This window comes from Entelurus aequoreus, linkage group LG03 (assembly GCF_033978785.1).
Source record: "Entelurus aequoreus isolate RoL-2023_Sb linkage group LG03, RoL_Eaeq_v1.1, whole genome shotgun sequence".
Lineage (NCBI taxonomy): Eukaryota > Metazoa > Chordata > Actinopteri > Syngnathiformes > Syngnathidae > Entelurus > Entelurus aequoreus.
Window position 1 is genome coordinate 19,130,425 of NC_084733.1, and position 13,340 is coordinate 19,143,764.

Here is a 13,340-nt window from a genome sequence, read left to right on the forward strand (position 1 = left end):
TAAATAAAAAAAAATCATTTCAGTAGGCCTTTAATTTTTGAACTGAGGAATTTAAGTTTTTTTTGCAAATAATTATTAATTTAGAAATTAATGGCAGCAACACATTGCAAAAAAGTTGGCAAAAGGGGCATTTTTACCACTGTGTTACATGGCCTGTCCTTTTAACAACACTCAGTAAACGCTTGGGAACTGAGGAGACCAATTTTTGAAGCTTTTCAGGTGGAATTCTTTACCATTTTTGCTTGATGTACAGCTTAAGACGTTCAACAGTCTCCGTTGTGGAGAAAATGCTCCGCACATTTTCAATAGGAGACAGGTCTGGACTACAGGCAGGCCACGCTGTTGTAACACTTGCAGAATGTGGCTTGGCATTGTCTTGCTGAATTAAGCAGGGTCGTCCATGAAATAGACGTTGCTTGGATGGCAACATATGTTGCTCCAAAACCTGTATGTACCTTTCAGCATTAATGGTGCCTTCACAGATGTGTAAGTTACCCATGCCTTGGGCACTAATACACCCCCATACCATCACAGATGCTGGCTTTTGAACTTTGCGCCTATAACAGTCCGGATGGTTCTTTTCCTCTTTGGTCCGGAGGACACAATGTCCACAGTTTCCAAAAACAATTTGAAATGTGGACTCCACAGACCACAGAACACTTTTCCACTGTGCATCAGTCCATCTTAGATGAGCTCGGGCCCGGCGAAGCCGACGGCGTTTCTGGGTGTTGTTGATAAATGGCTTTGGCTTTGCATAGTAGAGTTTTAATTTGTACTTACAGATGTAGCAACGAACTGTAGTTACTGACAGTGGTTTTCTGAAGTGTACCTGAGCCCATGTGGTGATATCCATTACACACTGATGTTGTTTTTGATGCAGTATCGCCTGACGGATCGAAGGTCACGGGCATTCAATGTTGGTTTTAGGCCTTGCTGCTTACATGCAGTGATTTTTCCAGATTCTCTGAACCTTTTGATGATATTACAGACCGTAGATGGTGAAATCCCTAAATTCCTTGCAATAGCTCGTTGAGATATGTTGTTCTTAAACTGTTTGACAATTTGCTCACGCATTTGTTCACAAAGTGGTGACCCTCGCCCCATCCTTGTTTGTGAATGACTGAGCATTTCATGGAAGCTGCTTTTATACCCAATCATGGCACCCACCTGTTCCCAATTAGTCTGTTCACCTGTGGGATTTTCCACATAAATGTTTGATGAGCATTCCTCAACTTTCTCAGTCTTTTTTGCCACTTGTGCCAGCTTTTTTAAAACCGGTTGCAGGCATCAAATTACAAATGAGCTAATATTTGCAAAAAATAACAAAGTATTCTGTTTTTATTTACGATTTACACAACGTGCCAACTTCACTGGTTTTGGATTTTGTAGTACTACTACAGTGGTACCTCGGGATACCAGTTCCTCAGCACACAAGTTTTTCGGGGTACGAGGTGTGTCTTTCGGCAAATTTTTATGCTTTAGGTTCCAAGCAAAAAAATTGGGTTCTGAGTCTCCCGATCGCGGGTTGGCGTCGCGAATCCCGCAGTGAACCCCGTACAATCTGACCAAAACACCCGCTCTTACCCAGCCATTTGCTTGTAGCTAGAGATCGACGTAACTTAGTTTTTTCAACCATGGATGGGTAAAAAGTGAGTATGAAAAACTGTGGTGAGAAGAAAAAGAAGAAGCGGATGATATTCATTGAATTAAAGAGAAAGAAATCATCAAAGACATGAGCAAGCGTGTAGCTGACTTGGCGTAGCAGTTGCATTGTAGTCTGCACCATACTTAAGCAGAATGAGTCAATAACGCCAGCCAAGGATGTCAAAAAAATATCGAAACTTTTATCCATGAAAATATGGAGAAGCTGCTCATGGTGTGTTTGACAGAGCAGCAGATACCATAAAATCCTGCTCTTTAAAGCAAAAATTATTATTACACTACTTCAAAAAAATACTGTAGATGTTGTACTATGTTCTATTATATAGTTTTTTTTATTTTTTATTTTTATTTTTTTTAAAATATTTTTCTTTTTAAAAGGCACGTCACATGTTAAAATTGGACTGTTTTAGAGAAAGCCAAGCACCAATTAAATTGATTTAATTTTTTTCCAATGTGTGATGCTGTTTTGCAATACAAGCTGTGTCACAGAACTTGTATCCCATTCCCAAAGAACCAATGTTTTTTCATTTTAACAGTTTACTGTTAACTACTTGTATTTGCACTTCCGATGCATGACAAGAATATTCAAAAGTGAAACACTAGATCAGTGTTTTTCAACCTTTTTTGAGCCAAGGCACATTGTTTGCGTTGAAAAAAATCCAGAGGCAAACCACCAGCAGAAATCTTTAAAAAACGAAACTCAGTTGACAGTAAAAAGTCGTTGTCGCAATTGTTGGATATGACTTTAAACCATAACCAAGCATGCATCACTATAGCTCTTGTCTCAAAGTAGGTGTACTGTCACGACCTGTCACATCACGTCGTGACTTATTTTGAGTTTTTTGCTGTTTTCCTGTGCGTAGTGTTTTAGTTCTTGTCTTGCGCTCCTATTTTGGTGGCTTTTTTTGGTATTTTCCTGTAGCAGTTTCATGTCTTCCTTTGAGCGAAATTTCCCGCATCTACTTTGTTTTAGCAATCAAGAATATTTCAGTTGTTTTCATCCTTCTTTGTGGGGACATTGTTGATTGTCATGTCATGTTTCGGATGTACATTGTGGACGCCGTCTTTGCTCCACTGTAAGTCTTTGCTGTCGTCCAGCATTCTGTTTTTGTTTACTTTGCAGCCAGTTCAGTTTTAGTTTAGTTCTGCATAGCCTTCCCTAAGCTTCAATGCCTTTTCTTATGGGCACTCACCTTTTGTTTATTTATGGTTTAAGCATTAGACACCTTTTTACCTGCACACTGCCTCCCACTGTTTCCGACATCTACAAAGCAATTAGCTACCGGCTGCCACCTACTGATATGGAAGAGTAATACACGGTTACTCTGCCAAGCTCTAGACAGCACCGACACTCAACAACAACACATAATTTGCAGACTGTAATTACTGGTTTGCAAAAAATATTTTTAACCCAAATAGGTGAAATTAGATAATCTCCCACGGCACACCAGACTGTATCTCACGGCGCACAAGTGTGCCGCGGCACAGTGGTTGAAAAACACTGCACTAGAAGACTCTCTTGTACTAATCCTCCCTCTGCATTTCTCTTTATCCCAGGGCTGTCCAAAATAATACTAAAAACCGACATAAACTGGATATTTAATGACAAAAATGTGTGTTTTGTTTTGTACTGTAAGTGACAACACGTATCATTATCAAAATTAAAAATGGTATCAAAATTTCATTTTTTTACATCTTTTTTCTTACATTCTTACCGTTTTATTATTTATTTATTTAGGGCCAACAAAATCTGAGCTGTGGGCCACAAATGCCGTATTCTGGACCCCTGCTTTATGCTTTTACTTCCAGCATCCCCCCCCACCCGCCTTCATTTTGTATTTCAAAGGAAGAGTGAAGTGGTGCAAAATGTGGAGACACATGGTTTTCATGGGAGGAAGGTGAATTATGAAGGTTTTGTCTTTGAAGAGGGCCCAAGTGAATGTTAACAAAGTTTGGAGCGTGCAAACGTGTGAGCATGTCCTCCCCCAGATGTTTGCAAATGTTTTGTACATCTCTGCGACTGCCCTATCTTCCCATGCCATGCCATGCTATGCCATGCCAATGCATGTGTATCCAAGCTGATGTCATTGTTTCTGCCTGAGTGTATCGGAAAGACTTGGTGCAATGTTGTTGATGTTTTCTTCTTCTTCTCGCCTTCTCTTTGCAGTAATCCGAGTAGGTGGGGGGCAAAAAGGCCCAATCAAAGCAGCCCTGGCCCTGCAGCAAAAACATCTCTTTTCAAGTTGGTCGCGGAGGAGACGTGAGGGAGGACATGCTTGTTTTTTTTGTGTTTTCGGCATGAAGGAGGAATTCACAGGTTAAAAACTCCTAAGTTATCCAGAATATTAGAAAGTTTGCAGTGCAATACTAAACTAAACCTATAGCTTCACCTCTCTGAGCATTATCATTGTCATAATGCAACTTCTGGATGCCATTAGTGTAAGTGAGTGACTGTTTTTATTTATCATTTATCTATCCATTTTCTACCGCTTGTCCCTTTCGGGATCGCGGGGTGTGCTGGAGCCTATCCCAGCTGCATTCCGACGGTAGGCAGGGTACAGCCTGGACAAGTCGCCACCTCATCACAGGTCCAACACAGGTAGACAGACAACATTCACACCCACACTCACACACTAGGGCCCATTTTTAGTGTTGCCAATCAACCTATCCCCGGGTGCATGTCTTTGGAGGTGGGAGGAAGCCGGAGTACCCGGAGGGAACCCACACAGTCACGGGGAACAACATGCAAACTCCACGCAGAAAGATCTTGCGCACAGGATCGAACCCGGGACCTTTGTATTGTGAGGCACATGCACTAACTCCTGTTCCACCGTGCTGCCAAAGCTTACAGCACCTGGTATTCCCAGGCGGTGTCCCATCCAAGTACTAACCAGGGCTTAGCTTCCGAGATCGTACGAAATCGGGCATGCTCAGGGTAGTATGGCCGTAAGCCTATCATTATCATTTATGTCAAAATACAATCCAAAATGCCATATTTTTGCAGCATCAGTTATACATTTTCTCTGTTTCTGCATGTCTTATTGCTTAAAAAAAGCCCTTCATCCGACAAAAATGCTGACTTCCACTTTTCAGTCGGCGTTGTAGAGTAAATCTATTCATGAAGCTATAGATTTGCACAGGTTTGGACGGGGTTGTTGAGCCCTTAAGCCATGTTCATGATCCAGATCTGTGCACTGTGTAGTGACACCCCCACAAATCACTCCTTTGTCTGGTGATGATAATGTATGTTGGATTAAGACCGTGTCTCTCTCACACACACACACACACACATGTGGATGTCTGCTGCGCTGCAGTTTTTGTTTTGTAAATCTTTTTGATCAAGCCAACTGAATTGCACATTAAGGTTGGATGAGGTGGCGGCGGTGCCCTCCTAAAATAGCTTCCCAGTGTGTTCTGCTGCCGTTGTCATGGAGGCTAACTACTGCAGGTGATTACACCCACTTGCCACAACATTAGGTACACTGGCACAATCTAATGGCTACAAAATGTTGCCTTGAGAAAGTTAATTACGTTCAGTTATAAGCACATTTTTTTGTTCTGTTGTTTAGTTTACTATAGTGGTTCGCTGATAAGAAAACATCCAATTTGCTCGAGTTTTAAAACAGTATTTATAATAATTGATAACTGCAATGGAAATAGTCAAACTGTTGCTATCTGAATGTAAAAACTTTATCTGCAACACATACCTTCGTGCGTATACTCCCCTCTCCCCCCACTCTCCGCTGCAACAAAGAATAGTATAATCTGTCTATAAAATTGTCATAAATACACGTCTGCATAACATTGTATCGTTATTAACATTAAAGAAAACAAAAAAGAAATACATATACACTACCGTTCAAAAGTTTGGGGTCACCCAAACAATTTTGTGGAATAGCCTTCATTTCTAAGAACAAGAATAGACTCTTGAGTTTCAGATGAAAGTTCTCTTTTTCTGGCCATTTTGAGCGTTTAATTCAATCAATCAATCAATGTTTATTTATATAGCCCTAAATCACAAGTGTCTCAAAGGGCTGTACAAGCCACAACGACATCCTCGGTACAGAGCCCACATACGGGCAAGGAAAAACTCACCCCAGTGGGACGTCGGTGAATGACTATGAGAAACCTTGGAGAGGACCGCATATGTGGGTAACCCCAATTGACCCCACAAATGTGATGCTCCAGAAACTCAATCTGCTCAAAGGAAGGTCAGTTTTGTAGCTTCTGTAACGAGCTAAACTGTTTTCAGATGTGTGAACATGATTGCACAAGGGTTTTCTAATCATCAATTAGCCTTCTGAGCCAATGAGCAAACACATTGTACCATTAGAACACTGGAGTGATAGTTGCTGGAAATGGGCCTCTATACACCTATGTAGATATTGCACCAAAAACCAGACATTTGCAGCTAGAATAGTCATTTACCACATTAGCAATGTATAGAGTTTATTTCTTTAAAGTTAAGACTAGTTTAAAGTTATCTTCATTGAAAAGTACAGTGCTTTTCCTTCAAAAATAAGGACATTTCAATGTGACCCCAAACTTTTGAACGGTAGTGTAGATTGATATAGAACTTGTAAAGAAGAATTACTTCAACACTATTGTTTTTTTTAATCCGTAACAGAAAATATTTAAAGGGTAACTATTATGCAAAACCAACTGTTGTTACTTCTTGGTACCTGTTTTTGTGCATTTGGGAGCTGCATAAATCCCGAAAATTGGCAATCAAACCGTGGAGGCATCGGGGAGATATTTATAAAACAATCTTGCCTTCCTTCATACTCGTTCCATATGAGTCGTTTTGAAGTTGCACGACCGGTGATGTTTTACCCAAGTGTGACGTCAGCGAATTACCCATATATGGTAGAAATTTGCCCAAAGTGCTTTGCGTGTGTCCGCCATTGTAGTCCGACGCTATAACAAATAAACTCCTTATTTTCCTCTATCCTCTTGTTGTGGGGCATTCATCCTCCGCTGTTGCCATTTCTTATAAAAAGTAGCATATAGTTCGAACTAGGGTTGTACGGTATACCGGTATTAGTATAGTACCGCAATACTAATTAATAATTTTCGGTACGATACCGTCTCTGAAACGTACCGGTCCTGCACCCCCCCCCCCCCCGCGCCCGCGTCGAAGTCATGTCGTGACATTGGTGGTTTACGAGCAGACGAGCATGTTCGACGGCACACAATCACGCAGTACTTACAAACAGACACAGTGTGTAGACAGAAAAGGGAGAACGGGCGCATTTTGGCTTAAAAACTAACGATAAACGTGAAGTTATAACACTGAAACGCCCTCAGGAAGAGATGCTTTAAGACATGGCTAGCTAGCTAGCGGCTAACGTCCATCCGCCGTCGGCAGTGTTTTAGCTACTTCTAAATCACTAATCCTGGTCTCCATGGTGACAAATAAAGTACATTTCTTACAAGTATCATCCCTGCTGGACGAGGAATAGCTAAACATGCTTCACTACACACCGTAGCTCACCGGGATCAAAATGTAAACAAACGCCATTGGTGGATCTACACCTAACATCCACTCTAATGATATCCAGTACAGGCACGTATTTAGTCAATACTACTATGATTACGTCGATATTTTTTGGCTTCTTTCGTTTTTTTTAAATGGATATTATGTTTATAAACTCAGGAAATATGTCCCTGGACACGTGAGGACTTTGAATATGACCAATGTATGATCCTGTAACGACTTGGTATCGTATTGATACCCAAATTTGTGGTACCATCCAAAACTAATGTAGAGTATCAAATAACAGAAGAATAAGTGATTATTAAATTTTTACAGAAGTGTAGACAGAACATGTTAAAAGAGAAAGTAAGCAGATATTAACAGTAAATTAACTTAATTTGTTTTATCAAAATGAGGAAGTCAGGAGTAATGACTCAATAAGCACGTTTTGTAGTGCACAACTTTTCAAAACGTGATGCTGTGTCATACTGATAAAGCCAGTTCTTCGGGGTCAACCGCGTCCCCTATAGGGGGCCCGCCCCACTATTTGAGAAGAACTGCATTTGGGTAATATCAGACCAGAGAATTTTGTTTTTTAAATAATTTGCAAAGCTCCTATCTGTACAGGTTGTTACATTTTAAGTCAAATATTAAGTTTTAAGTAAAGCATACGGCCACCACTGTCATAGAAAACAAACACAGTCTCAAGTTTAAGGATTAATGACGACGGTGTCAATCGAAGTTGAGGCATGGGCCTCCACACATGTCAGGTTGAATATTTCTACCTGTCGCACAGGTGTAAAAAGAAGTTAACCACTGCAAAGCAGTAGCGGGTCTTCTACTTAGGAACAGCCTTCCTTTCCCCTTTAGATCTTCTATGTACATGAGCCTCTTTAAATCCCGGCTAAAAATCTTGGTTGTTTGTGTCCTATTTTTAGTCATTTGATTAATATATCATATTTTATTATTTTTTGTAATGTTATGTGCTATCTTTTTTGCACTTCGTTATTTAATAACTATTTTAGTATTGTATTCATCCTGCCGTGTTGATATATGCATTTGACAGTTTGGCACTATTTTTAATTTGATTTGTCTATACAGCAATGGGGATGTTTTTAAACATGTTATATAAATGATTGAACTGAACTAGACTGAAAAATGTATTAAAAAAAAGAAAAAAACTAACTTACTTTACGGTAACTTCTTATTTATATTCTTATTAACATGCCTTTTTGGAAAAACTTTAACATAATCAAAAAAGAGGACTGAATGGATGAGGGGAAAAGGCAAATAAAAAACAAAGCACACATGCAGATTCCTGTTTGAACTGAGGTCTTGTGTGATGTCATTTACCCAACAGGCACAATAAATTGATACAATGTTGATTATACATACAGGTCCTTTAAAAATGAATTAGAAACAACTTTGAAAAAAAAGTTGTATTTGTAAATACGTTGGAGCCACGTTGTTGTTTGGGAAATGACCAAATTTCAATGGTCAAATCAATGTCACAACCTGACGTTGATTAAACGTGGTCAAAAAGCATGTTGTTCCAACGTTAGGTATGAGTTGCTCAACGTCAGGACCTAACTCAGCAAGTTCTCAACGTTGTTTTAATGTCTCGCGCCTGCTGGGTAGTGACCACAGTTTGAACCTAGGAGGGTTTTAATGCACTTTTAATCTGAAGTAATACGTTTGAGTCATAAAAAGAAGACGACACACTTGTATTGAATGACAGCCAAATGTTGAGGCTGCTGAGTTTTCACTTTGTCATCACAGCACGTGCTCAAAATCAGACTTTTCCTGCTTAACTATAGGAATAATTTAAAAAAAAGTATATTCAAAAAGTCAAGCTCTTGCATTAGAGCGAATTAAATGGTGCAGGTGCACCTAATTAGGTGTCTGGCGAGTAGACTGTGAGTAACATTGTGGCTGTAAAAAGTGAGCCAGTGAGACCTTCAGGTACCGCGTGATCTCCTGCATGATGTAAATGCACAGCAGCATGCATAATCGCATTGCAACATAGCCCAATTGTTTTTGCCCTTTTATTTTTGCACAATTATTTTTGCCCATTGTCTTCTTTTTTTCTTTCTTTTTTTCCCAAGAGTGCTGAAGGTATCCAAACATGATGGAGATGGGAGTCCCGGTTGATGCACCGGACCTTTGCTATTCTTTCTTCCTGGCTTGGCAGAGTCACGCTGGCGTTCACATGTCACCTGCAGCGACCGACTGCAAGTAACCCCTTTCATCGCTCTTTATTTGGGAGGAGGGGTCTAAGCGTTTCCTCATGTTTTTCTTCTTCTTCTTCGCTGCCCTTCAGGGAGCACACTGCCTCCTCTTCAGCCCTGCCTCCTTTTCTTTCTTAACTGAGAGAAGAAAGGCTGAGAAGACAAAGAAAGGGCCCGTGTCTCACATCCCGAAGACTCAGTCTAGATCAACTATTTTAGGACGACAGGTAAAAAAAAAAAAAAAACACAATAAGTGGTCAAAAATATGTTTTTTTTAAACACATTCAGTCACTGGACATTTTACCAGCTACACCTGTGCAGTCTAATTCCATACAATCAAAAAAGTCTGCTTTTGGAAGTGTAGTAATTGACATTGTCAGGTGTTGATTGAACATGTAGGTGTACCTAATAATGTGGCCGGTGTGATTATTTTTAGCTGTAATTAGTCGATGCAGCATCAGCCTCGCAGTTGTAGCACCCCCTGTGTAAGGTGTGTCCTGCAGTGGATGTGGGCGGGGCTACAGTCACTGCACCAAGGCCAAATTTCCACACACACACACACTGTACATAATGTCGACAATCAAGATAAAGCACTGCGCCTCACACATTTGTGGTGTACATGAATCCCACTCTTTATTTTTCACGAAAAAAAAAACAGATTTATGCTTGTCATTTCTTCCTCGGATGTGTTTTTTTGTTTTTTTTGTGGTTACATTTTAGAACTGTTCTGTGGAAAAGAAAACAAAAACTGTAGCACCAAAGCAGATCTTTAATCATACTTTCTTTAATTAAAAATGTCAGTTTGTGCTATAGTTCATATTTTGAGCTTTCGATTAGGCTGAGGGAGGCATTTTATTGTAATTCAAATTCCCAGATGAAATCACAAATACATTTTTAAATACTTTTTTGGTAATTAATCTAAAAAAGTTTTTTTTTAGCATTTTATCCAAGCAGGTGGAATTAGCTTCTTGATGATGGTTATTATATATATTTATATATATATTTATATATTTAAATATGTATACATTTATATTATGTCTATATACAATTATGGCACTTGATTACACAGACAAAAAAGAGAAGAAGCAACTTGACAAATAATAATAATACAAACAAAAACGTGGGCGCTTTGGTGTGTCCTAAAATGTGTCACAGACGTTAGCGTTTTGCTGCAAGTTTGATAAAAAGCGATGGAACAGTTACTTACATGTTTAAGGTCAAGTGGTGTGACACAGGCAACAAAATACATGATGTATATTTATATATTCATAGATCTGGATGTCCTATTGATGGTGCCATTTAACTGCAGGAAGAAGCACATTTTGGACAGAGTTCACCTCCTGAGTGCATCTTTTTTTTTTCTTGTTTTTTTGCATTGTCCTCCCTGACTGGCCACTACATTAGGCACACCCGCACGAATTGTGCTTTTGAGGCACTAACCTAAGCAGTTTGCAGCGGTGCAACGGTGCCACACGAATGCGCATATTGTTACTTTAATACCTCAAAGGCGGCTCTTTTTGGAAAGGCAGGTGTCCCTAATGAAGTGTCCAGTGGGCGGGTGGTTCCTCTTACGTAGAAACGCTACTAAAAAGTTGCATCAGTGCAGTCAAAACCTTGTAAATCATATTGAATAAGTAAGCACACGTAGTCCACGCCTGTTACAAAGTCCTTCAGAGACCCCAAAAAATGAAGAGAAAGGGAAATAAAACTTGCCCACTGTTGGAAAAAGTCATTAATCGGTTAAGTTTTTAGGCGCGCCTCCAAAGTTCCTCTCCTAGACGTAAGCCGAGTCGCTGGACTGCGTGCGCCCGAAATTGGGCACGCTCATCCTTGGCAGGTCCTTGTTCCGAATCTCGTAGATGGACTTCCGGCGGGCCTGCACCCCCCGCACGGCTGTTTTGATTTTCCTCCAGCCCAAGTGGTTGAGTTCGGCCAGGTTGAGCACCACGCAAAAGCCGCTGACGGCGAACATGAAGACCAGGAAGACGGTCTTCTCCGTGGGCCGGGAGACGTAGCACTCGACGTCCTTGATGCACGGGTAGCGGTCGCACTCGTACACGGAGGGCACGTTGAAGCCGTACAGGAAGTACTGGCCCACCAGGAAGCCTATCTCCAGCGCGTTGCGGAACACCACCTGGATGATGTAGAAGCGAGAGATGCCCTCCTGGCGCCTCATTTTCGACTTTGTAGTTCTGGCGGCGGCCGAGTTGGGGGTCTCCTTGACCTCCAGGCAGTCCGGCTCGGCCTCCTTGGTGGAGTTTTCGGTGTTCTGCAGCACCACGCCGTTGACGACGGTGTTCTTGATCTTCTTGCCCTCGTCGCGCTTCAGCGAGTCCTGCTCCTTGTCCAGGGTCAGGTAGACGGTGGAGTAGCGGCGCTCCTTCTGCTTGGCCGACTGGTGCACCGAGTAGGTGATGAAGCACAGGCTGGGCGTGCACACCATGATGATCTGGAAGACCCAGTAGCGGATGTGCGAGATGGGGAAAGCCTTGTCGTAGCACGCCTGGTTGCACCCCGGCTGCAGGGTGTTGCACACGAACATGGTCTGCTCGTCATCGTACACCGTCTCCCCCACGATGGCCACGATCAGGATGCGGAAGATCACCACCACTGTCAGCAGGATCCTTTTTCAGTAAAAGAACAACAAGAAGAACACAATGTGAAAATAAGTGGGGACAAAAAAGAAAAAAAGAAAGATGGAGCACATGTTGAGTGTGGTGCGCGGGAGCTGTCCAGTGCTGAACGGCTTCCTCCTTACCGTCTTCTGCCCTGTTGGGTTCTATGTAAATGACATGTGTGCTTTTATGAGTGGACACAGACTAGAAAGCTAGACACGGTTTAGGCTACAGAAGGGATATCTCCAATCTAAGAAAGAGATCCACAAGACCACACAGACACCGGACAGAAGAGGACGGGGAGAGATAAGATCCTGGTGGCACAAGACAGAAGCCGGGGGATTGGGGACCATGCTAAAGACGATCCTGGAGGCTGCTGCGTCTCTGGTCTTCTCCGTTTGGGTCACCTTACCTTCCTATCATAGTAGAGTGCTGCTGGACAGCAGCCTCCAGGAGCCTCTCTAGTATAGTCCATTCCCCCATTTCTGAGCATCCGGAGGAGCAGAAGAGGGCACAAGTGGTAGTCCAGTCCTTCCCCCCAAAAAATATATATGTTTAAAAAACAAAAGGGGGGGTTTGGCGGTGAGGGGGGCAGGGGGGGTGGGGAGGTGTGATGATGGCTCAATTTCCTACTTTCCCCTTAAAAAGCGAGTGCGAGCAGAGTGTCAAAATAAGAGCGCATCCCGCCGCGCCGACTGTCTCTTTGTGTGCGCGCTCCGCTCGCTGGCTCCCTTGTGCGTCCCGCTGTGTGCGCCGTGCGCTCCCCCGACCACCGCGCCGCCGCCAGGCTGCCCCCCGTCATGGGAGAGTGTGTGAGGGGGGGTGACTTATAAGCCCTCCTATTCTCGATCCTCACATCAGGTCGACCACGCCTGGATGGAGGGGAGCTTGGATTTAATGTCTTGCCAGCGTTAATCCGCCTTTAAGTAGTCTCCCCTCACCCCCCCCCCTCCCCCTTCTCCTCTTCCTCCCTGCTCCTCCCCCATCCCATCCATCCATCCCTTACTCACGCACGCGCGCACACAGCATCTGATTTGGGAGTTATTCTCAATTAAACATCACCATCAAGTGTATTGGCAATTGGTAGCCCACCAGTTGCCGCTATTTTTCTTTCTAAATTGTATTTTACAGTTAATACAGAGCTGCAATGTACCTGGAATGAGAATATGTAAATGAACACCCTTTACAGTGTTCCTTTGAGACTCGTTTCCTTTGATAGTGCCTAGCAACAAGCAGTTCTGTTGACATACGGACTAAGGCATCAATAACGTTCACACTTTAAAGAAAGCAATCCAAGTAGTTGTCAGTCCATAAAGTTGTGATTTTACAAAACTGAATTCGGATTTTTGTTATAAAATG

The 13,340-nt window shown here is 42.1% G+C and overlaps 1 protein-coding gene and 1 long non-coding RNA gene across 4 annotated transcripts in view; one reads left to right on the forward strand and one right to left on the reverse strand.

Moving 5' to 3' along the window:
* LOC133645591 (uncharacterized) overlaps positions 1 to 13,340 on the forward strand; it is a 66,450-nt gene that overhangs the window by 24,987 nt on the left and 28,123 nt on the right. For 2 of the 3 annotated variants that reach the window (XR_009825146.1, XR_009825147.1), the window contains 3 exons: positions 3,830 to 4,261; positions 9,244 to 9,373; positions 9,463 to 9,593. This is a non-coding gene — a long non-coding RNA (uncharacterized LOC133645591). The remainder of the gene's footprint in view (positions 1 to 3,829; positions 4,262 to 9,243; positions 9,374 to 9,462; positions 9,594 to 13,340) is intronic. The other variant, XR_009825148.1, reaches the window with a different exon arrangement.
* LOC133645590 (gap junction delta-2 protein-like) lies at positions 9,767 to 12,869 on the reverse strand. The gene is made up of 2 exons (XM_062040431.1): positions 12,394 to 12,869; positions 9,767 to 11,990 (listed from the first exon to the last, which is right to left on the reverse strand). Exons 1-2 carry the CDS (start codon positions 12,462 to 12,464, stop codon positions 11,141 to 11,143), a joined length of 921 nt encoding a protein of 306 aa, XP_061896415.1. The 5' UTR covers positions 12,465 to 12,869; the 3' UTR covers positions 9,767 to 11,140.

Excerpts from the sequence above, each read along its gene's own strand:
- LOC133645590 (XM_062040431.1), bottom strand. The coding sequence starts at position 12,464 with ATGGGGGAATGGACTATACTAGAGAGGCTCCTGGAGGCTGCTGTCCAG. Across the intron at positions 11,991-12,393 it reads CACTCTACTATGATAGGAAG|GATCCTGCTGACAGTGGTGG; the intron begins GTAAGGTGACCC and ends TTACTGAAAAAG.